This window comes from Neophocaena asiaeorientalis, unplaced genomic scaffold, assembly GCF_003031525.2.
Source record: "Neophocaena asiaeorientalis asiaeorientalis breed wild unplaced genomic scaffold, Neophocaena_asiaeorientalis_V1.1 scaffold258, whole genome shotgun sequence".
Taxonomy (NCBI): domain Eukaryota; kingdom Metazoa; phylum Chordata; class Mammalia; order Artiodactyla; family Phocoenidae; genus Neophocaena; species Neophocaena asiaeorientalis.
The window spans coordinates 510,728-536,834 of record NW_020172591.1 but is presented as its reverse complement, the minus strand read 5'-3'; the positions used below and the strand labels follow the sequence as shown (position 1 = coordinate 536,834).

Genomic DNA, 26,107 nt, shown 5'->3' with positions numbered 1-26,107 from the left:
AAAAAAAAAAAAAAAAAAAAAAAAAGTCTATGCAGGCTGTATAGCTCCTAGCTATACTAAATGTAGATGATGTGAGTAATGCCCTCTAATATAAGCTATACATAAATCCTCTAAAAGGAAACCTTAAATTATACTGAATCATAAACATCAGGAAAAAAGAATCGATTAGCCGCCTCTCAAGCTTCTTTCTCATCTCACAAAACTGAAACTAGAGTTAAATCATGATATTTTTGAAACTAATTAAAAAATAAAAATGCTGAAAACATAATTGCCATTCAGTTACTGCACAAATTCCTATGTTGCATGTGAGTATATAAAATAACAAAAAAGAATCGACAAACCTGCAAATTACCCCTTCCAATGAAGCCTAGAAGCATCTGGATTTGAATCTGTGAGAGTTTCACCCATACTGGACTTTCAGAATACCAGACTGACAGACTGTCGAAGAGCAGCATCATATCCTCTAAAAGCTAACACAAAGGAAAAATTGAGAAATAAAAACATTCCATTTTCAAATCTACTGATGAGTTTTCCCAACAGTAATACAAATCATAAATATTTCAAAACTAATTCAATGTTCAGTTGGTAAAAACCAAAAGAATTATCCTAGTAAGAGTTACTTAACAAAAGTAACTATCACATCTGCGACTATCACATCTTATCCATGTTTATCACATCTGATTAAATATTAATGCTCTGAAAAGAGGGGATACAAAATTTCTTTCTTTGAAAGTCCTTCACTACCAAAAAAATAATTTCAAAGAGATATTACTGTACCTTCTCAGTCCACATGTTCGAATTAACTAGTCCCTCTGACTGCAGAAAGTCCTGTATGATCAGCATGAGTCGGAAAGCATTTTCAGCAGTTACTGGATTAAATTTTGCTTCTCTGTTTTCTGTGACTGCCCATTCTAACATCTTCTGTAGCAAACTAAGTATAAAACAAAGTCCTCTTAAAACCATTTAAAATTTATAAAAATAACAGGTCACCAAAAAAAATAACCCAGCAACAACAAACGTCGTTATTTATTAATAGGAACGTACCTCCAAAGATACAGTATCACTGGCAGGTATAAGACACTGTGGATGGAATTTAGTAATAATGAAGCAACTTTTTAATCTTTGGAGTACTTATCTTTAATATACCTAATATGAAAAGGCAAAGTAAAAGTTACCTGTTTGACTTGACCTTGAAAAAGCTATGAAAATAATTCACATTCCAGCCTCTATGAGATACTTAAAAGTTTCTTTAAAACTGAAATTGGAGGGCTTCCCTGGTGGTGCAGTGGTTGAGAGTCCGCCTGCTGATGCAGGGGACATGGGTTCGTGCCCCGGTCCGGGAAGATCCCACATGCCGCAGAGCGGCTGGGCCCGTGAGCCATGGCCGCTGAGCCTGCACGTCTGGAGCCTGTGCTCCGCAACGGGAGAGGCCACAACAGTGAGAGGCCCATGTACCGCAAAAAAACAAAACAAAACAAAACAAAAAACTGAAATTGGAAATGTTAGGGAAGAAAGCCTTATGCCTTACAGAGAGTCTAGACCTATGGAAAAACAAAAAAGTAATTCTGTTCTAGTGTGCTGTTGATACAGTGTTCTATCATATGCAGGGAACTCAAAACTTTAGAGAAGTAATTTTCATGAAAACACTACTACCTTCCTTTAGCATGGAAGCACTCAAATTTGGACAAGACTGTAGAACACATGCACCAAGTGCTTAGATACTGCAGAAAACAACTTAAACAAGGAATATATAATCACTTAGAATCCAAATTAATGTAAGAATTAAATCTCCTCACATTGGAGTTAGCTTTGGATTTCTCTCTAGATCCCACTAGAATGGCAACAGACAGGAGAAGGGCTGAGCACAAAGCTTCTCCTTTTCTCTCTCTCTACATCCACTGAATACTGAATAAAGGTTCAACAACAAATATTATTTTGGACTCCTGCCCACTCTAAAAGGAGAGGGCATATCACCAAATGAATGCTTACATTAGTTTTATTTCATCTGATGGTCGAAGTAGCTCACTGGATATTCCTGGTTTAGTTAGTGCCGAAAACACTTGTCCCCGTTCAATCCAAGTATCGTCATCAGACTTTTCTAGTCCCTTACACATTACACAGTTCAAAATATTTGTCAGTAATTGAATAAGCTCTTCCTCACATCTCTATAAAAAAGAGAAATTAATATGAAATTATTAGAGGGAGGGGGTGTTAAAAGCAGATCATGAGAACCATCAGGTACATGAATTATAATCATTCAACGTATTTTTAAGGTGGCTGCATGAACCTGGAACTTTACTACGAAGGCCCTAGAGATGTAAAGATGAATAAGACACTGGCTTTGCTCTCAAGACACTCACAATTTGGTGACTTCTAGGCTTCTAATACCTTAGATCATGAGACTTGGAACATGAATAATACATGAAATTGTTAACAATCACACATTTCTGAAGTCAGACATAAAAAAAATAAAACCACATTTGGACAAATAAGGAATCTTACCTCTTGGTTTTCAAGTAAAGGGAAGTCATCATTAAAGCCCACATCATTTGTGATGCTGCTTTCTTTGTCAGACTGCACAGAAAATGACTTAGTGGACTCTATCGGGGATGGCGTGCTAGGCAAGCTGTCTGGCATTTGACCTCCACTATCACTCAGTTCACATGAATCAATTCCACTGAGATCTAAACTCAGATGTGAAGGGTTATTATGCCAGAATTCTCGATTCTCTGATTTGAAAGATAATTCTCCCATCAAGCTATCTTCTTGAAATAATGGTGTGTTCGAGTCTAGGGAGTGTCTATCCTCCAAACTCCACTGATCTGAAGACACATGAGCTGAGGCAAAAGAGCTGATTTTTTCCTCATCTGTCTTTTCATCAGAGTTCCTCTTCATATCTTCAGCTGATATATTTTTATCATTGTCTTTCATTACAACAGCCCTACCGTGCTTATGAAGAGTATTTCCATTTTCAAAATTTGCTTTTAAAAAAAGCCTAACTAAAGTGTCTTGCCAACCCACTTGTTGAGATATTTGATGTGCTGCATCTGGCTGGGACTGTAAAATCTGTAAAATCTGTGAAGAGATTATGAATGCAAAATTCGTCAAAAAGTGTACAGTACTTTACATCAACAACAGTTTCTTTTCAGCTATTTTAATGACAAAGTAATTTAATAAGAAACTTTGGAAGGATATACTTTCAAATGATTATATTCTTAACTAGATTAGAAAATATTTGGATGGCAGACATTGTATTTTTAACTAATCTGCATATTACTCATTGTATATCTAGAGTTGGGATTCAAATATTTGCTGAAAGATAAAAAAGGAAAAAAAGATAAAATAATCCTCCACATACCAACACACTCACGTCATTAATTTAATTTGGTTGGAGAAAAAAATATAGATAGAATTAAGGTATATATAAAATGTAATAAAGTTATATCCTCTCAACTAAGTACTTTCCATGAGCCTAGTACATTTGTTTAGTAAATACTGAACATCTACTATGTGCCAGGCACAGTTCTGGAACTATGGTTAGGGAGTAAACTAGAACACATAAGAAACTTTGACAGAACCTAGGTACACCAAGAATGTTTTCCCACCTCATTTTTTCCTCAGGCAAAGTTAATGTCTGCTTTTACAAAAGCATTTTTTTTCATTAACTCTACATGGTACAAACAAAACAAAAACTGAACTTTAATTCCAGAAAACTATTTCCAATGAGATGGATGCTGATATTTAGCTAGAATAAGAAACTGAAATTAAAGAGTAGACATTTACATGGCAATGTGTATGATCTCTAGTATCCCAACTGACTTCACATTTTTTGGATAAAAACAAGTTCTCAAACACTATCAGAAATGCTGTTAAGATCTTTAAGACATTTTAATCACAAAGCCAATAAACTTCTAAGTAGATGAAAAGAACTTTGGCTCCCAGTGCTTATAGAGTATCTCTTTTATCAGAATTTCTAACTCTGACAAACTTCATAGCAGGAAATGAGTTATGTTGGTACAGACTTCAAAATTAATGGTTCTTATGTACACCGATGCTGATATAGAAAGCAGTGAGTCGCAGTGAGTCATGATGACACGTTAAGTTTCTTTCCTCACTTAATGCCATCAATCAGTGAGCTACCTTTACTGTAGCAGTGCACAATAGCAATTTTAAACACATTAAGTTGAACATATTAACCTTTGGTTGGCAAAGAAACTTTTCATGATTTCATGACTTTAAAATTTTCAGACTTATTTTAAAGCAATTTTATAAACACATAATGAATAAAAACTGGGCTGTACTGAAAGAGGTTTCTAATTGCACACTGAAAGGAAAAGGATCCATTTACATGACCTGCTTCAAGGAAAACATGCCAAAATCCATTAAAATGTAAAATGTGAATACTCTTTGACAGAAAAATTACATTTCATGAATTATGTCCTACATATGTATTACCATGGATAGGTAAAGACAAATGTAAAAAAATGTTCCTAACAGAAGTTTGTAAATATGGTAAAACAGGAAACAATCTAAATGTCCATCAGCTGGGAACCAGATAATACTTTTATAGAATAGCCATAGAATAAAAAACTAGGTAGCTGTTAAAGAGAAAGACATATCCAGATTTACTGATGGAAAGGTACTGTGACATAATTAGGGAGTAAAACTAAAAAGAAAAACAAGGAAGCAAATTAAATACTAGACTGGTCAGTGGTTGCCAGTAGAGGAGAGAGAAGGATATAATCGGGAAGAAGCGCATGGTGTAACAATTCGCCGACTTAGAGGTTAAATGAGTGGACTGAAGGTAAATCATTGTTGGAATACACTCATAAACAAACTACGGAAAATCTTTTCCACAAAGGTTAAGAGATTCAGAAACTCTAAAATATGGTGTTTGCATTAAAAATGGTCACAACAAAAGGTTCTGAATAAAGAAAATATTCTCTGGTAATACCTTTTTGACTCTGGAAAGGGCATTATTTCCAGGAGCTCATGTATGGCTAAGAAGAACAAATTTATATGCTGATTTCTTATGATTATATAAAGTTAATTCACCTCAAAAAAGGAAACTATAAAATTATGTCATATAAAAGATATTAAACTTATATCTGGTGAAAAATACTCAATCTAAAAGTTCTTCACAATACAACGATACTGCAATTTTTAAAGTACATCTTTAAAGTTTACTAACCTTTCTGCAGATGACTACCCTGACATTTATACGTGCTCTGTGAGATATATATACCACAGATAACAGATCTTTGAAATTAATAGCAGGATCTATGATGGGAAAAAAAAGTTAAAATTAAATACTAGAGAAAACCAGAGAAAGAACTGTGGTAACAGTTATATATAAAGGCTGACAATCATTTCACTTTTATTTTTTTCCTGCTGTCAACAACAGATGCCCTTTATTTTTTCCCCCAACTTTATTAAGATATAATTGACATAAAACACTGTTTAAGGTATAAAACATGATGATCTGATATATGTATATATTACAAAATGATTACACAATAAGGTCAGTTAACACACCCATTATCTCACATAGTTACTATATTTCTTTTTGTGGTGAGGACACTTAAGATATGTTCTCTTAGCAACTTTCAAATATACAATACAGTATTGTTAACTATAGTCACCACGCTTACCTTAGATCCCCACAACTTACTTATAACTGGAAGTTTGTACCCCTTGTACCTTCACCTGTTTCCCCCACTGCCCCAACTCTGGCAACTACCAACCTACCCTGTCTCAATTTTCTTTTTTCACATGTAAGTGAGATCACACAGTATTTTCCTTCTCTGCCTGACTTGTTTCACTTAGCAGAATGCCCTCTAGGCTCTTATTGCAAATGGCAGGATTTCCTTCTTTTTTATGGCTAAAATTCCATTTTATATATATATATATATACCACATCTTTATTATTCATTCATCTATTGATGGACACTTAGGCTGTTTCCATGCCTTGACTATTGTGAATGATGGTACAATAAACATGGGGTTGCAGATCATACCTCTTTGAGATATGATTTCATTTCCTTTAGATATATACCTGGAAGAGGGATTGCTGAATCATATGGTAGTTCTATTTTTAATTTTTTAAGAACCTCCACACTGTTCTCCATAGTGGCTGCACCACTTACATTCCCACCAACAGCACACAAGGGTTCCCTTTTCTCCACACCCTCACCACTAGCACGTATTATCTCTTGTCTCTTTGATAACCGCCAAACTAACAGGAGGGGGGTGATATCTCATTGTGGTTTTGATTTTCATTTCCCTGATAATTAAGGATGATGAGCACCTTTTCATGTATCTGTTGACCATTTGCATATCTTCTTTGAAAAAATGTCTATTCAGGTCCTTTGCTCATATTTTAATTGGATTTTTTGCTATTGAATGCTATGAATCCCTTATATATTTTGGATATTAACCCCTTATCAGATTTGACTTGCAAATATTTTCTCCCATTTCATAGGCTACCCTTTCATATTGTTGATGGTTTCTTTGGCTATGCAGAAGCTTTTTTTAAAAAAATAAATAAATTTATTTATTTTTGGCTGCATTGGGTCTTCATTGTTGTGTGCAGGTTATCTCTAGTTGCGGCAAGTGGGCTTCTCATTGTGGTGGCTTCTCTTGTTGTGGAACATGGGCCTTAGGCGTGTGAGCTTCAGTAGTTGTGGCACGCGGGCTCAGTACTTGTGGCTCATGGGCTCTACAGTGCAGGCTCAGTAGTTGTGGCACATGGGCTTAGTTGCTCCACAACATGTGGGATCTTCCCGGACCAGGGTTTGAACCCATGTCCCCTGCACTGGCAGGCGGATTCTTAACCACTGCGCCACCAGGTAAGTCCACAGAAGCTTTTTAGTTTGATTTAGTCCCACTGTTTATTTTAACTTTTGCTGCTTGTGCTTTTGGTGTCACACGCAAAAAATCATTGCCAAGACCAAGGTCAAAGAGTTTTTCCCGTATGTTTTCTTCTAGTATTTTCACAGCTCAGTTCTTACATTTAAGTCTTTAATCCATTTGAGTTAATTTTTGTGGGTGGTGTAAGACAGGAGTCCATTCTCATTCTTTTGCAAGTGTGTATCCAGTTTTACCAATCACATTTATTGAAGAGACTATCTTTCTCCATTAAGTATTCTTGGATTCCTTGTCAAATACTGGTTGACTGTACACGCATAGTTTTATTTCTAGGCTCTTGATTCTGTTACACTTGTTTATGTGTCTATTTTTATGCATACTGCAGCATACTGTTTTGATTACTATAACTTTGTAGTATAGTTTGAAATCCGAAAGTGTGATGCCTCCAGCTTTCTTCTTTCTCAAAGAAAGAACTGTATGTAATAGTCATATAAACGCAGAAATAATTGTTTCATTTTAAATAGGAATTGTAGATATGTTCAAATTTTACAAAAACAATAGGTTTAGAATGTTTAACATCTCCCTGACTAAACCCTAAAAAGCTGTTCTTTTATTTTGATTGCCTGAACATACTGTTGATACTGCTTGGATCTTATACTTGTATTTATCTTTTTATGTACATGTCTTCTCAATGAGATGATAAACCACTCAAGACAAAGAACCTTATCTTATACCTTTCTGAACCCCTAGCATCTGACAAAAATTTTATAGTTTGTAGGAACTACTTACAAAAAGGTTCATAAAAGCAAAATTACAAACAAAAAGGAATATCTGAAATTAGTTTTCATTTTCCCTTTAAGAATTTAAGCTCTGAAAGGAAAAAGAATATCTTGTACATATTTTCTCTAGTGTTCTTTTCGTTTTACATAGACTGAATTATTTACTAATCACTCAGTCAATAAACATTTACTGAAGGCCTACCAAGTAAGGTACTATGCTATGCTCCGGGGAGACAAAAACAACAAAGGTACATTTGAAACAGTACCCAAGAAAAGCCCTGCTGAATCAAGTAATAGGTAATTTTAAAAGCAACCTGAGGAAAGAGGGGAAAAGAAGAAAGAATTTCAGAAGAAAAAAATTCAGGGCCATCAAATAGAATTACATGACTATGAAGAACATTTCTTAAATGTATCAATATTTTAGCCTTAGTCATACCTGTATTTATAATTTGATTGGTGAGACTTTTAATGAGAGAAGTATTAACAGGTGCTTCATTAAGAAGGAGCCCTAATCCTGAGTAGCCAACTTCTCTAAGTCGAATACGTTGTTTACTTCGTTCATAAACGTTCGTGCATTTCAACATCTGTTCCATAACCTGGTCACAACAGTAATATATTCTCAATATAGAGAACTAAGAACGATTGTCACTTAGGTTAATATCGAATAAATATTAGTGTACAATGTTTCTAGAGTATCATTTTATTCCTCAAGTATTAAAAAAATAGCACTAAATAGGGAAGAACACTCCATTATCTTGCTATCATTAAAAAATAAATTTAAAAATGAACTGGACTGAAATGCAACTGCATTTGAATAATTAATATGTTTAAAACCCTAGTTTATATAAATTTCTTGGTAGATGAAAGGAATACTTTAAAAATTTCTTTTAATGGCTACGGTGTAGATGGAAACAAATCCTGTAGCTTGCAAGAGGAACAAAGGTGTGCTCTGAAAGAAAACAGAGATACTTCTAGATCAATCTAGTAATCTATTTATGTGACAGTTGTCAAAATAATTTTCAACAACGAGGAAATACTTTGTGAAGCAACCCATCCATATGCTAAAATGGAAGAATGAATTAGTAACCCCATACTTCTTGGAGTTAGATCAATCTTTTACAAAGTGAGATACTGAAAGCCTATATGGAAAGGGTAATCTTGGCAAAATAATATCATGAACAACCCTGCAAGGCCATTTTTGAAGAAATAACATTAAATCTCCATATAGGAACCCTGTGTGGGCAGATGTTTTAAAGAGTAGCCTCAGGGGTCAACCATAACCAATATTCAAGAGAGACTATGTAGGACCACTTTTAATTCACTTTTGTTTCCAAAGTTTAAGAATTCCAAACATAGGCAATCCAAACATGACCCCACAAGTAGACTTTATAATGTCATACTAATGATGTAAGGGGAAACAAATGTCACAGGCAATTTGGCATAACAAACATGAGAATAAATCATGAAAAAAAAATGTATTTGCAGCAGAAATATGACCGCCTTCTTTAATTTTAGTTAACTGAAAAGGTGGAGTGGGCTGCTTCAGCCGAAGTTCAAAGTTTGGGATATTTTAGATAGCTTAATAAAATATGTCCTACATCCTTTAGCAAGTTATTAATTTCTCTGCCTCAGTTTCTTCATCTGTAAAATGAGGATAATAATAATATCCACTTCATAAAGTTGCTGCAAGAGCTACGTAAACTAATATATAAAAAGGGTTTAGTGCCTGATAAACAGTGGATGCTAAATAAGCTTAGTATGATCTGCCACACAGACCCACTGTAAGTCAAAAGGGGGATAAGAGGTTCTACGTTAGTATGGCAGAGTAGATTTTCCACTGAAATTATTGATAAGATTACAATATAATTAGTTTTAAAATACATAAACAACAAAAACATGATAAATATATATCAAAACAAACTGAACAATTTAAAATTAGATGGAAGTAGACATGAAAAAAAGAATTTACATTCATAGAATGGATATGTTCCATGTAAATGCATACACCCACAAATGTCCCCAAATATAAAGACTCTTAAGACATGTTTGTACCTTAAAAATGATTTCTCTTAGTCTGTCAGAGTATTTCTGATTTAAGAGCAAGGCATAAAGTATGTCAGCATTTCCTGGTTCAAACAGCAGTAAGAAGAGTTGACCTCTAGTTGGGCTGGTTCGTAGGAGACTGAAGAGTATGTCCAAAATTCCAAAAAGCTTTTAAAATTAAGCAACACAAACAACCACACTCATTATATGGAAGCATAAATAAAGTCATAAACCACAAATAGTTATTTAAGTCCTCTATACCCTCATGTTCTAGCTTAACTGGATTATTTGATGTCTTCTGAACCGTCCTTGCCTTTCCTCCATTAGGCTTTTGGCTTATTCCATTTCCTTTTGTATATCCTCTCACTACTCACATTCACCCGCTGAACCATTCCTATCCTGCTTGGTCCATATGAAAAGCCATCTCTTCCATGAAGCCGTTCCTAGTCTCCTCAACATGTAACACTCTCCAGTGAAAACCTCATGGGACTTCATATTTCTTTTATAGATATTATCATACTCCTTTTGTTTCATAATTATTTATAAACATTTCTTATCTATCCCTGCCTCCATTAGGCTAAAAATAAGAATGATACTTCTTTCATCATTAAATACCTACAATATCTAGTATTACTCTATGTATATGTATAATAAAAGTGTTCAATAAATAATTGTTTGACTAAATTGACCAAGAAAATATCATTGGCAATGAATCATAGCAGGTGACAATACAGCTATCATGAAATAAGATGATTATTCATTATTCTAAATATGAGAAGCTTTTGAAGTAGTTCAACCTTATAAGGAAATAGCCTAAGTTAACTCTTCTATATAATACCAATTATGAAGTCATATAACCACTGAGTACACAATGCATATATCATGATAGAGGGCAAAATATTTGAGTCAACATAAATCAAGGATGCTCAGATTTGGTGTTGAGAGTGGTATACCGAAAGAGCACAGAAAGAGCAGTAAATACACCTGGGTTATTTTTCCAGGTATATCAGCTGTGTAACTTTTTAAGTCACCTAATCTCTCTGAACATATATTTCCAAATGTGCACATGAGAAGAATAATTCCTGGTCTGTATATTTTGTATCAGTGGTCAAATTCTACCATGCATCAGAATCACCTGGAGGGCTTGATTTGGCCATAATTTGCATTTCTAAAAAATTCCCAGGTAAGTGGGTCCATACATTGAGAACCACTGTCTTAAAGGGCAGTTCTGAGGTAAAAATGAATAGTGTACATAGAAGTATTTAAAAATAGAAATACAGTTATAATTTACTCTTTATGCAAAATTTTTACGAACCTATGATGTATTAAAATTCATGTTACAAATCTGCCTAGTAACTTTGATAACAGTTAAATATACATCATGTGGCCTACGAAAACAGATTTTAGAATTGCCAGAACAAGTATTTCCACATACTGTTTTCTAGCTAATATTTTACTATTAGCTAGAAAATAAATGTTTTATTACACTGCCATTTATTTTATTAAACTTTCAGTTAGGAGATAAAATTTACCTCTTTAACTGCTTAATAATATTATATGTGACACTATAAACATTTTACTCTTAAAATGTTATATTACATGTAAGTTTAAAAGTAGATGATATAGCAACTTAATTATTAAAAAGTAATAACAGATTTATCCAGAGCATAATACCTGTTCTTCTTCATTGATAGCAGATATATAACCCATAATACTTTGTATCTCTTCATGAGTTCCGCCTTTGCACAGAAAATATTTAATTAGTCCATACAAAGAAGTCCTTATTGTTCGAATATCATCTAGAGACAGCTCACTATATTTACTATCACTCCTGAAAGAGAAAGTAAATGGGCAAGAATTGAAATTTTAAATTTTTATATTTTTGTACTTTTATATATAAAAGATTTCATAGTTTAAAAGAAGTTGTTTCCGTGTAATTATTAGAATTCACAGCATCTTTGGCTTCTTTTTCTTTTTAAGGAAAACCTTTTGAAGTTAGGAGTTGCAATGACAAAGACATAAATAGTTAAAACAGCTTATATTTATGCAATACTAAGACAAAAATTGTTAAAACAGCTTATATTTATGCAATACTATGTAGCAGACACAGTTCCATGTGCTTTACACATTATTAAATCATTTAATTTAATCCTCAAAACAACCATAGGAAGTCATACAGTTTTATTATCTCCTTGTCACAAAGCAGAAAACTTTAGCACAGAAAAGTTGAGTAAGTTGCCTATGGCTAGACAATTAATGAAACATAATATTCAAACCCAGTGTATGTGATCCACTGTTCATCATTTTAACCTCCACAACATCCTGGCTCTCTGAAGTTAAAGGTATTAGAACTGCTGGAAAATAAACAATCTAGATGTTCCAGTCAAGTAACAGAAACAATATCAAACTGAGAAGGAGTAAGGATATCATACCCATAATAAATCCTAAGTGTATCTAGGAGAAACTGTACACCATACTTCTTTCGGAAAACTCTCCTGCTGTCCTTGATGATGGTGGAAAGATACTGTATGTGACCTAAAATAGAAAGTTCACTCTTCAATTATATACCTAAAATAAAGTCACATAAGTAGTAATACATTTCTAAAACAACTATAAAATTTATCCAACAGCCTGCTCTCACCAATTCGAAAGGGAAAATCGCCACGGTTCCAAATACGGAAGTCAAAGAGTAAATACTGATACATTTGTTGCAGGAGCTGCATATTTTTCTCTAATGATACCTGCTCAATGAGTAACTGAATTGCCATCAATACATTAACATCCATCAAGGTGCTTGGCACCTGAAATCCAAATAGAAGAGGGTTCTGTAAAGTTCAGTTTAAATAACTGTCATTAAGATATAATTTGAAATGATTAATTCAGAACATCTACTAAATATAAAACGCTTGGTTAGAAAAATATAAACAATTTAAACATTATTTTTTCTGATGTAACTCTAGAACATATTCCTAAAATAGTGTCTTTAAATGATGAAATATCCCAAATACCAAAGTTAACACACAAGGTCCTTATATCAAAGATTATACACTGTTATGTAAGATATGTAGTTCTTGTATAAGGTGATTCAAGTTTTAAAAAGCGGCTTGTGAAATAAATTATATCCATTAATATAACTTAAGCTATAATAGTATAATTTTCAAAATATATTCAATAAAAAATATATACATATATTTATTTATTGGAAAGAAAAAAACCTCAACACTAACTGGTAATTACAATCATCAGTCACATCTACATAATGTTAGACTAGCTCACCTTTTGAAGTAAGGCACCAAGAATGGCAACTCCATGGGAGTGAATAAGATTGTCCTGGTTAATAGGATGTCTTTGAATAAAGTGTTTCACAATCAAGATAAATGTTGCAATTAAATTTCTCTCTAGTCTTGACTCTGTGGAATTGTGAAGATGTCATTAATTATCATAATTATGCTAATCACTTTTGTATCACATGTTCTATATCATATGCATATTATAACAAACAAGGAATTTGGTTCAGGAATTTGCATCCAAAGGTCACTTGCAGAACATAAATATCAGAGAAATCAGTGACTGCATATTATATACTTATATGAACATGTAAATATTTTCTCTACCATAAATTTAACAATGTTGTCTGATTTCTGCTAACAGTACAAACTAAGGATAGTCAAGAGTATAATCAACATCTTAAGTGTTTTCACTGAAGTATTATGCACTTTCTGAACTCCATTAGTAAAATTAGGGATGGACTACTTCAGCTTCAAATGGTTAAGTTTCTTCATCATGGTAGCAAGACATTTCAATCTATCTTTCAATTAATTCTCAAGTTTCTCAATGACTAGTTCACGTTAATTTCAGCTTAATACCTGATGCCTTTGTGGAGTTCAATACCACCCAATCTCCTTCTACAGGTGTTATCAATTCAGGAACTGTGCTTTCATTCAATCCCTCAGGAATCTGTCCTTCGCCAAAGTGGCTGATTTGTTCCATTAGAGGAAAAAGTACATTTACTCCACCTATGCAGTTTATGCTGTCCTGAAAGAGGAAACTACAATTTTTTAATCTTATAAAACACAGGCAATTTTCTCATTTAATACCTACACAGCATGTATGAGGTTACAATTTGCTAAACCTTTAAGTAAAGTATATGATGGCCTAAGCTAAAGGAACCCTTCTACAGGCATATGCTTTAAAGAGCAGTCTCAAGGGTCACCAAAATCAATACTCAAGAGACAAGGCCAGACCATTTCAATACACCTTTGTTTTCCCAAGTTTACGAATTCCCAACATAGGCAATCTAAACATGACCCCATAAGTAGACTTCACAACGTAACACTAGTGATATAAGAGGTAACAACTGTCACAAGGCAATTAGTCACAACAAACAGGAGAACAAGTCATGAAAAAAAAGAATGTATTTGCAGTACAAATATGACTGACTCCTCTACTTTAAGTTTACAAAAAAGGTGGAGTGAGTGGCTTCAACTGAAGTTCAAAGTGACTGACTATTCTGGATAGCTTAACAAAATATATTCAGTATCTTAGACAAGTTACTAATTTCCCTAGCCTCAGTTTCTTCATCTGTAAGATGAGGATAATATTAATTCCCACTTTGTAAAGTTGTTACAAGGATGAGATAATCTAATACATGAAAAGTGCTTAGTGCCTGACATACAATGGGTGTTATATAAGATTAGCTATTATTAACTGCTAAAATGTTCTGAACTGCCGTGTTTACATACCTTAAGTCCGTAAACCACCTCTTCATAGTCTTTGCCTGTTTTTCATATTGATTTTTAAGGGCTTTTTACAGTAAGTAAACTAGAATTTTGGATGGGAAGTGTTTTTTTTCCCAGTTGTCATGTCATTTAACTTTTTTTGGCTTTGATTTTGCTACAGTATAAAAAAGCAATAGTCTTGTTCTTGATAATTCTGTTCCTTTTTGATTTCTACATATCTATACTCAAGGCAACAAAGACTGCTTTGATTTTCAAGTATAATGTATAACGCAAATAATCAGCTTTCTCTATATAAGTAATCCATAAAACTATCCTTATAAAACCAATCTTATACATGACATCAAAAGTTAACTTACGAATTGGCAAACACGTCATAAATCTTACTATGTAAACAGGTAAGAATAAGTGTCCTTATCTCAACTAAGGATTAATCTCCAAAATACATAAACAGATCATGCAGCTCAATATTAAAAAGACAAAAAACCCAATCAAAAAATGGGCAGAAGACCTAAATAGACATTTCTCCAAAGAAGACATACAGATGGCCAAGAGGCACATGAAAAGCTACTCAACATCTCTAATTACTAGAGAAACATGTATAAAATAGATAACTAATAAGAACATGCTGTATAAAAATAAATACAATAAAATTCAAATTAAAAAAACTTACAAATTGGCAAACAAGTCATAAATCTTACTATGTTAACAGGTAAGAATAGGTGTTCTTATCTCAAAGTCAAAGAGAAAAAAGCTTTATACCACATGAATAACATGAGATTAATACAAACTTATGGATTCATTTTTACATAAAAGAATTATCCTAATGATTTCTGTTCATTGAAACAATAAGCATATTTAATTGGTATTAAATGACTAGAAGACAAAAGTTTTGTTGTTGTTGTTTTGCTGATTTATCAGCAAGTTCCAGTATAACTTTTATATTTATTTTTATTTTACTTAGGCTGTAATTTCTATTTATCTTTTAAGGAAATCCTGTATTTTAGAAATAGGATATCTCTGACTTTCACATTAGCCCAAATAATCTTTACTAGTTTAATCACTCAGTCAACAATGTTATTATGTATCCCTGTGCCAGGCACTGGGGGAAAAAGCAGTGTTCCCTCCTTTGAAGTTCTTAAGGACTACTGGAGAATCAAGCAAGCAAACAGTTAACTATTCACCATGATAAGTGAAATAATAGAAACTGCTATAGGTACTCATGACAAGAATAGTTAACTCCATCTTGGGAAATAAGTAGAGGCCTTTAAATCGAAGCAAAGACACTACATCCAGCTAAGACATAAATATGAGGCACATGAAAAAGGCAGACAAGATATAATGGCTAGACGGGGTTATGAAGAAGAGGAAAAATTACTCATCTTTAACCTCAGAGAGGAAAGATCTAAGTTTGTTTAAAGCTGATGGACAGGAGACGAATGTGATATAGGAGAAAAGGGATAATCAAAGAAGTCTCTGAGGGGTTGAAATCTGTTACATAGTTTTAGGGATTAAATACCTTAAAAGTGGAGCTATTAACGAGGGCAGCATATTTTTCTTATGAAAACTGCTAAGCTCATGGCATAGTTTAAAAAGGTAATTACGTTACAAACAAATCAAATAGTCATTCAACTACTTATTTATTTATCCTTCAAACTGCGTACCTGCAAACATTTTAAACAGGACTTATTCAGATCAATCTGGTGGTGCTCAAAAGACAAAAGTTTTTAAAGGATCAGTACACTTAAATAAATAATACACTGCCCATCGTTCATCATTAACTTACCTTAATGTCCCAGTTTACTACTTTGTTTCCTGTTAACCTTCCATGCAAACAATTAGTAGATAAATCAAGACAGATTGAATTTTTGCAGGCCTAAAAATAAAAGAAAAATATGGCAAACAGCTAAGAACAATGAAGACAAAACATAACTTTAACTATATATGGAACATTTCACCATAATTTTAAAAGGTATATAGTATAGTCAAGGATAAGATGCTTACAATATTAAGTTTAGTATTACTATTCTCTGATTGTCTTTTAAAAGAATCAGGGACTAGATTCTAATGCACTCACTCATCAAATGCAGGTCACTGCTGCTTGTCATCTGACAGATAAGGATTAGCTAGAACTTACCATTTACCAATCACATAGTTTAAAATTCCTTCTATTCTAAACCAATATATGCAAGCAGATTTTTGACTTTTTAAAAAATTCAATGTTTTATTCCCATTAGTACAGAAAATTATATCACAATACAAAAATCAAATCACAGGCATAAGACATTATTTTCCCTTATATTACTGACTGACAATTTTAGTTATATTCAAATTAAGAGCTTTGTCTGCAACTCTAGAAACTGTTAAAGTTATTTGTTAACTTCCATAAAGGTTTATAAACCAGGGAACCTCACATGTAACCTGTGAACTGGCAGATAATGAAACATTCTTGAGTCTAATCCCCAGTCCAAAAGAAAATAAAGAAATCTACAAATTTTAGCACAGATGATGTGGTTGTTGCTTTTCTCTTAAGGCAACTGAGAAAAATTGATTTAATAAAGTAAATGTAAATTGAGTTTACATTTAACTCAATGTAAACTGTATTAGCCTCCGAGACAGAAAAGTCTTTCTCCTATTACTACCTTAGTTTGGTACTATGTATCTATGACCTGTCCGAACACAGTAATCTCCCTATGGTATGACTGCCTCCAGTCTCTCTCTCCAATCCAACTGTGACACTGTAGCTCAAGACCTTTTTCTAAAATGCAAACCTGATCATATCACTCTTCTTAAAATCCTATCCATTGCCTACTATTTAGCCTGGCGTAAGAGGTTTGCTATGATCTGGCCTCCACTTGGCCCTCTAACTTCATTTCTGGCCAACTGCTCCCACTCAGTGACCTATACCCAAATACACACAGAATCCAGCTTTACGTTCTATGCCTTTGTAGGTGTTGCTCACTGAACATCCCTCCCTTTACTCCGCCTTTTAAAACACAAATCAAACCATCTTTTCTATGATATTCTATCCTCCTGGAAGAACCAACCACTCTTCCTTTGTACCCACACTGTATTCTGTATATAATTCCAACACAAAAATATTGTATAGTGGTTAAGCATTAAACAGGTTAGGTATTAACTAGAATTATGAGGCTAGGCAAGTTACTTATCTTTCCTCAGCCTCAGACAACTAGAGCTTAGAAAAGATACAAAGAGTACAATATAACCTTCAGAGCTTTTGTAAAGATTAAGTGAAACAGTACATGTGAAACATTTAGCATAGTGCTTAATACATTGTAAACACCGAATAAATGGTAGCTAAAAAATGTTTATAAAATTATATTGCACTTATTTTTTACACATTTATTTCACTTTAGATTGTAAGTTTCTTAAAGCCAGAGGTTTTAACTTACTCATCTTTGTATCTTAAAAGTTCAGACAACTCTTGGCACAAAGAGAACACTCAAAAAATTTTAAATTGATGGTTAAACACCTCCTACAAATAAGTACAAAGATGAAAAACTGTTGACTGCTAAAATTCCCTGGAGTAGCTTTTCCCAAACTACCACTAGTTAATAAGTGAAATGAAAATCAAAATGTGTTCTATGTTCAAATAACTGGTGAAAAAGTAGGATAAAACAAATGTGAACTAGTTTCTTTATAAGCAGAATTTTTCAAGTGTATAATCCATCTCCAAGAAGGATATACAGAATGCAACATTCCCTCAACGTTATTTAACCACAGAATTCTTGTATCATGATATGTTACCATTTTCAAGAAATGTTCCTCCAATAAACTGTTTTATTGTATATATTTGTCATATCGGGTTTTGTGACCAAAAACAGCTATTTTAAATATTACAGAATTTTTACTTCCAAAAGTAAAAATTCAACCTTAATATTATTAAAATCAAAGTTACTTTGAAAAAAGGATATGCCAAAAAGGCTCAGTTAGTCATCACATGTCTAGACATGTCACCAATTAGTGAGATTAAGTCCAATTATTTCCTATCCAGCTATACGGAATAGTTGTAATGAAAATAAGTATAAGAGATAGTCCCTGGGGGATAAAAAAAAGAGATAGTCCCTGCCAGGAAATAAGTTAAAATCTAGTTTGGTAAACAAACATGTATATCTTTGGGAAAAAGTATTATAAAAACCAAACGAATAAAAAATAAGAGACTCAAGAGATATTATAACCAATGCAATGTTCAACTGGATCCAAGATTAAATTTTTAAAAGGTTAAACAAATAGTTTGGGGAAAATTTGAACATGTGTTGTAAAGGACATGAATTATTGATCATTTTCTCAGGGAGGTTAATGATTATGTTGTAAAGTTTAGGAGTAAAGTGTCTTGATTGCTATGTTGATCTGCTTTCACAAATGATTTGAGATAGACAGATGAAGACCAAGTGCAGCAAAATGTTAGTAACTGGTGAATTTAGGTAAAGAGTATACAGGATTTCACTTTACCATTCTTTCAACTTCTCTCTAGGTTTGAAATTAATCAAAATTAAAAGTTAAGGGGAAATACCACCTGACAAGTAAATTTTATTAAATTACACATAAACAAGTGTTCAAAGTAATAAATTATGACCATGTACTAGCTGGTTCAACTAGGGGGGGAAAGGTCTATGATGTATAATATCACACAACAGAAGCAACTTCTGGGTTAAAGTAACATTAAATATAATAAAGGCAATTAATATTGTTTATGCCACTTCTCCCTTTTCTTCCTCCCAGTTCTACCTTTGATCTTTCCCTCAGCCCTTGCTAACCTCAATTACTTTCACTAGATAAATGACTTTTCTTGAAGGAAAAAGGACTAGGCATGGTATGTGTATATGTAGCTTTTCTTCTCCTTCTGATGTAAACATTTCTTTTGTTTTCTTGTTAACCACATTTTAAAAATAAACAGGGAATTCCCTGGCAGTCCAGTGGTTAGAACTCTGCCGAGGGCCCAGGTTCATTCCCTGGTCAGGGAACTAAGATCCCACAAGCCGCGCAGCCAAAAAATTTAAAAAATAAACAAAGAAAAAGTTGAGCACAATTCTGTTTCAACTCTCCTTCCAAAAAAGAAGAATACGTTTAAACAATTTCATTTACTGAATTTGATTCATTAGTACAAATTCCCACTACAACCATTTCCATTCATACGACTGGGATGACATAATGATAACGCTTGAACCATAGCTGAGAACTGCAGCTTAATTTTTACTGCTTCTCATCTTCTTTTGAAAATTAATAATTTTTAACAGTAATTCAAGCCCCTTCTTCTCAATTACCCACTGAAATGACAAAAGGAATAAAAATGGAATTTTAGTTCACAGCATAGTTACAGCTAGATGGACAGTCCATGCATTTACTCTGACCTTTGCAGTGTAGTGAAGAAGGATGTTACCAGGCAGGTCAGCCATGTCAGACTCTTGAAATTTCCAAGGGCTTAAACAGTTTGGACCTGAAAATTATTTATACACACATACACACACAAATCATTGAATATATATGGCCTCCTCAGGTCTGTGTAATCAGAAAAAAAATTTTAATTAAGCTGTTTCAAGCTTCTTATATAACACAGTTAAAACACATTAGCCAAAATGTACTTTATTTTTATATCACATCCAATTCGTCTAACACCTAGTAAAGTTCGGAGAGGGGGTAGATCAATCTCTACTACAGAAAGGAAATTTTATATAGCAATAAAAACTAATATAAAACATAACAAAGTTAATACATTTATCAAATGTAAAACAATTCAAATTTGTAAGATAAAACAGCAAAACAACCAATCAATAATGTGAATAGATATCACAGAAATGGAACAGCAAATGAGTAGGAAAAAACTCTTGACCTTACTAAAAAAAAAAACAAAAACAAAACTACAAATTAAAGCAAGGTTCCATTTGACATCAAAAAATGGAGGAAACAGTATTTACCATTCCATCTTAATGAGGCTGTAGTGAGTTGGATATACTTATGTGTTACTGGTAGGCACTGTCAATTGTTATATCTGTTATGAAAACTGAGTAGGTAACATGTATTGAGAGCTATAAAAATATTCACACCCTTTGAATATTTATCCTGGGAACTTATCATAAGCAAATCCATCAAAATACAAAAAAAAAATTGGTACAATAGTTCATCATATTTAATCTTTGAAGTTTATAACTATTAAAAATTATAAACAACCTAAGTAAATCATGCATTATGAATCTAATGAAATATTATGTAGCCATTAAAAATAATCATTATAATACATAACAAATAATTATTATTTATAAGAGTAGAATTTTAAGTAGGAAAATTGTAAGAGCAAAATCCAAACTATATAGCTATAATGACTACACCAAATGACTTATTATTAACTTGGAATTTATTTAGATTAAAGGTCAACTTCAAATACTTTGGTGAGTTTTAAAGTAATGACAAGGTTCTAATACAAACTTTTTAAGTGTGGACAGAGACATCCATCTCAAAACTCCATGTAATCTAAAAAGAGACATTCTGACAAATAATAAGCTAAGCTGCAGAGTTAATATACATAACTACTTATAGGCTTAACTCCTGAATTTTGCAAATAGTTATGATCCAATAACAACCAGTGTGTATCTTTAAAATCAGAGCCAAGGGCTTCCCTGGTGGCGCAGTGGTTGAGAGTCCACCTGCCGATGCAGAGGACATGGGTTCGTGCCCCGGTCCGATCCCACATGCCGTGGAGCGGCTGGGCCCGTGAGCCATGGCCGCTGAGCCCGCGCGTCTGGAGCCTGTGCTCCGCAACGGGAGAGGCCACAACAGTGAGAGGCCCACGTACCGCGAAAAAGAACAACCAAAAAAAACCCAAAAAATAAAAATAAAATCAGAGCCAAATGAAAAAGTAAAAGCCAAAACAAAAACTTGTAATTTTATCCAAGAGCTCCTAATTCTAATGCCTTCATGAATTCTTCATATATATTACTATATAAATTATAAAAATGACAAGTTTTGAATAAGACTCATATGACTCCAGAATCAGTTGTGTGACTTCTTATGAAGACAAACTTACACTTTGTTTCATCAATGTATTAAAATCTGTCAAAAGCACCGGCAGTATTATAGATTGAATTGTGTACCCGCCCACTCAAAATTCCTATGTTGAAGCTCTAACCCCCAGTGTGACTGTATTTGGAGATAGGGCCTGTAAAGGGTAATTAAGGCTAAATGATGTCATAAAAGTCGGGCCCTAATTCAATAGGGCCCCTTATAAGAAGAGGAAAAGACAGCAGAGATCTCTCTCTGCACATACACACAGAGAACATATTCCATGTGAGGACAGAGCAAGAAGGCAGCCATCTACAAGCCAGGAATAGAGGATTCACTAGAGACCAAGCCTGATGGAAACTTGATCTTGAATTCTAGCTTCCAGAATTCTGAGAAAATAGTGTTTAAGCTATCTGGTCTGTGGTATTTCATTATAGCAGTCCTAACAGACTAACACAGGCAGTATTATGGATGATATTTGAAATATTTCTCAAAGTTTTGTTTTTTTATGCATATCAAAAAATGTATAGTATACTATAATTAATTATAATGTACTTGAAAGTTGTGAAGAGAGTAAATCTTAAATGTTATCAACACACACGTTAAAAAATGGTAATTATGTGAGGGTATGGAGGTGTTAACCAACTTTATTACAGTAATCATTTTGCAGGGTATACGTGTATCAAATCAGCACATTGCATACCTTAAACTTATGTATGTTATAATGTCAATATCTCAATAAAGCTAAGGGGAGTAAAAGTACGATGTGTGGTGGGCTTTTTCTTCCCTTTCAGTTCCAGTTAAAACAAATATAGTTGACCCTTGAACAACATGAGGTGAACTGTGTAGGTCCACTCATATGTGGATTGTTTTCAATAGTAAATAGACAGTACCACAATCCACAGATGCAGAACCATGCATACAAAGGAACTGCATATATATGGAGGGCCGACATAAGTTATATGTGGATTTTTGACTTCATGAAGGGTTGGCACCCCTAACCCTAGAGTTGTTCAGTGGCCAACTGTACATTCTTTAGTTCAAATATATTCTTCAGAATATATTTAGGCAACAGAAAAAACTATTTCAGTTTAATTAGGCAGTATGATGGGTACATGCTCACCTGCTAAATATAATGCCTTCACCTGAAGAGGCTGCAGTGCTTCATAGAAGATGATAACAGACCCCAGCTGACCCTCCAGAGATGTGGGACACCCCCATTCACTGTCTTGTGTTCCAGCTGATATCAATTTGGTAATCAACTTTGATTTTTCCATTGTTCCTCCCCAGGAAGCTGATGACAAAATTCCACCAAATGATGTTCGATGAGGGGTAATGGGAGAAGAAAAAGGTGGATCTGGGATTTGGGATGGTGGAGGAGTGGTGGTTCTTTGCCCAGCTGAACCAATGCAGCAAGAAATAAAAGGCTAAAAGTAAGAAACAAACAAATATAATAAATTACACATTTTAATTAAATCTCTATCCTCATATTTAAAATAAAACAGTACATAAAATTAAGCAATACACTGAAAAACAAAGTTTTGTTTTTAGTGGATCATGCTGTGTGCATGTGTGTGTATACATAAGATATCATTACAGATGTTACATTTGGCCTATGGGATTTGGATGCATTACTTTTATAACTCACTTTACATCCTTCCGTAAAGTTTGAATTTTTAATGAGTAATTAAATTTTAATTTTAATAAGTATTTAGTAAATACTCATTTACTAAATTTAATTTACTCATTTAATTTTACGCATTTAATTTTAATGAGTTTAATTTACTCATAATTTAATTTACTTATTTAATTTTAATGAGTACTTAGTAAAAGCTTTTTTACTTCACTATATTCTAAAGTAGAGAAAACCACCTTTCTCCCTTAAAATTTATAAGCAGAGAATTACACATCAGTATAATACTGCTAATTACAGATTATCCTGAAGTGATCATAGACATGAACAGCAACAAGAAATTACTGGAATCCTAGAAGGACTTGGAAAATAATCGAATCCATTCCATTATCTTCAGAAAAGGCCCTTTCAAAAACGTCCAAAAATTCTCAAAGAACTTTCACACTAATGTTGCTTAAGAATCACCTCAGTAAATAAATTCTATCTTATCCCTAACTACAATGTAAATATTTAAGGCTTCTTCATTATTGTTTTCAAATCAATGAAAAATTCGATGATGGAAAAGAGTGCATCTAAATATCTGGTATACCTGGAGAGCTTTATTAAATGATCCTTTGTCCTGCTCTATTCAATTTCTTTGGCTTTCCTGTTACGGGTCTATTCTTCTAAGAGTTTAATTACATTTGTTTCTTCCTTGAATTGTTTTTTTTTATTATATGTTGTCTGACTTCATCTAATGACGACAGGCTAACAGAATTAAATATTAACATACTATATCGTAGTATGCAGAAAACACTAAGACTTACAGGCACATATTTAGAATAAACAGAAGCTTATACATTAAACTGAAAAAATTTTCAAGAGTTTGCAATCAACTGGTCCCATAAAGAGTAGGTTAGGGACTTCCCTGGTGGTCCAGTGGTAAAGAATCCACCCTACAATGCAGGGGACGCAGGTTCGATCCCTGCTCAGGGAACTGAGATCCCACAAGCCATGGGGCAACTAAGCCCGCGCGCCTCAATGAGAGAGCCCGCGTGTCGCAAGCTATAGAGCCCACACGCCCTGGAGCCCACGTGCCCTGTCGCCCACGTGCGTCACAACTAGAGAGAGAAAACCCACACACCACAACTAGAGAGAACCCGTGTGCCTAAGGAAAGACCCTGTATGCCTCAACAAAGATCCCATGTGCTGCAACTAAGACCCGACACGACCACCCCGCAAAAAAAGGAAAATAAATAAATAATAAAATAAATATTTATTAAAAAAAAAAAAAAGAGTAGGTTAGATGTGCTTACTTCATTCGTGGCAGGAAATCTCAGAGGGGCAGAGACCTTCTGCTGTCCATTGTCATAGATATATACAAGGCTCTGACCAAAGGGCCTTTTTCCAGGCATGTGAACAATGGTTATGTTGTGCTGGTAAAGTAAAACATATATTTAAAAAGTAAAAATTACATTAAGTCTTTGCAATAACAAATGTTTTCAGAGTATTACTATATAACTAGTTTGTGTGAAAGGTAGAACAGTAAGTTTAAGCATAATTAAACGCTGATTAAAATGATGCTGTTAAAGTAACAATTTTGCCTGTAGTACTATAAAAGAGCTTCTGACTATTCTAGAAAATCTACACACAATTGTAACATAGTACCTTTTCTGCATTTTCCAAGTCTATGAGTGTTCTTTAGAATTAATGTTTCTAATGAGAAGCATTTTATTTTTTAAGAAAAGCAACAGAAATGCATTGTTTTTTAACAATTTCTGCTCTCATTTTAAATTGTAATTCAAAAGCAAACTTGATTCTAGAAAACTTGAAAGAAATATAACATTTCAATCTAATTTTTTTAGCAGAAAAATGATTACCGCTGAGATTATGATAAATGGTATTAACTCCTTTATAGGTAAACTTCAACATGAATAGAACTTTAACATAAAATTAATCAACTCTCAACAAGCAGATGATAACACCTGATGTACACACACCAAACATGTGTTTTTTTAAAAGGAAAGAACCCAGAAGTTAGATGTGATGCCCTAAAGCCTTACCCAGAGGGAATCACAGAAACTGTGGTCAGGAAGCATAACTGTTGCATATTCTCTTTTCGTGCACACTGCCACAACCAACATACCTGAATGGGTAATAAAAGCTTCAAAACCCATGCCACTTCCTGTAAAAAAGCTAACAAAAGTATGTATTATCAGAACTTTTGAAGTCAGTTGTACAGTTTCATCATCACTGGGGCACACAAAACCATAACTTCACCATGAATATCTTTACAAAACACACTGTGGCTTACATTCTACTGCCACACACCATCAATCCCACCTTGCCTCAAAGTTGATTTTTAAATCTTTTTTGGGCATAGCAGTTTAGTAAATTATAAAAGGTAGCCTTATACACAGAATGCCATTAGCAAACTCTAGCAAAACTATAAACTTTCAAATCTTCAATATTCTTCCAAATGAGATTCAGAAAGAATGAATAAAGTCTTAAAAAATCACAAGGCATATTAAAATGTATTAGTTACTGAAGTAACTAAGTTTGGAAACACATAGGTTTTTCTGGTCCTTCATATAAATATATAGTAGCATCCTCAATAGAACAAAGAAATCACCATTCATTTTCAAGTTTACTATTCCTTTTTCCTCCACTTTTACAATAATTTTAAGAAAGAACTTTGTTTCCAAATTAGTTTCAGAACTTAACCAGCAAAATATTTGAGATATACAACTATTATTATGAAAGCAACAAAGCACTTATAATTAAACTGTGTACACCCTAAGGAGGAGAGGCTTCAGATAAATTGTTGTACATTTAAAAAGTAGATTAGCCTGCGCGTCTGGAGCCTGTGCTCCGCAGCAGGAGAGGCCACAACAGTGAGAGGCCCGCTACCGCAAAATAAATAAATAAAAATAAAATAAAAGTTTTTTAAAAAAACGGTATTCAAGGAATAAAAAAATAGATGCTTAGAAAAACGTTTTCCTGTTTAAGACTCACAGCATATATTATGACAGTATTCATTTATATTCCATAAC

At 33.5% G+C, this 26,107-nt stretch overlaps 1 protein-coding gene across 2 annotated transcripts in view; it reads right to left on the bottom strand.

Annotated features, from left to right (window-relative positions):
- NBEAL1 (neurobeachin like 1) overlaps nt 1-26,107 on the bottom strand; it is a 172,453-nt gene that overhangs the window by 77,131 nt on the left and 69,215 nt on the right. For both annotated transcript variants that reach the window (XM_024738332.1, XM_024738333.1), the window contains 18 exons: nt 25,118-25,250; nt 24,371-24,490; nt 22,566-22,869; nt 19,798-19,883; nt 16,212-16,301; nt 13,556-13,724; nt 12,966-13,099; nt 12,331-12,490; nt 12,122-12,224; nt 11,364-11,520; nt 9,699-9,857; nt 8,083-8,242; nt 5,192-5,280; nt 2,503-3,075; nt 1,990-2,165; nt 1,045-1,080; nt 778-931; nt 342-470 (listed from right to left, as the gene is read on the bottom strand). In XM_024738332.1, coding sequence (XP_024594100.1) covers nt 342-470; nt 778-931; nt 1,045-1,080; nt 1,990-2,165; nt 2,503-3,075; nt 5,192-5,280; nt 8,083-8,242; nt 9,699-9,857; nt 11,364-11,520; nt 12,122-12,224; nt 12,331-12,490; nt 12,966-13,099; nt 13,556-13,724; nt 16,212-16,301; nt 19,798-19,883; nt 22,566-22,869; nt 24,371-24,490; nt 25,118-25,250 — 2,932 coding nt within the window. The remainder of the gene's footprint in view (nt 1-341; nt 471-777; nt 932-1,044; nt 1,081-1,989; nt 2,166-2,502; nt 3,076-5,191; nt 5,281-8,082; nt 8,243-9,698; nt 9,858-11,363; nt 11,521-12,121; nt 12,225-12,330; nt 12,491-12,965; nt 13,100-13,555; nt 13,725-16,211; nt 16,302-19,797; nt 19,884-22,565; nt 22,870-24,370; nt 24,491-25,117; nt 25,251-26,107) is intronic.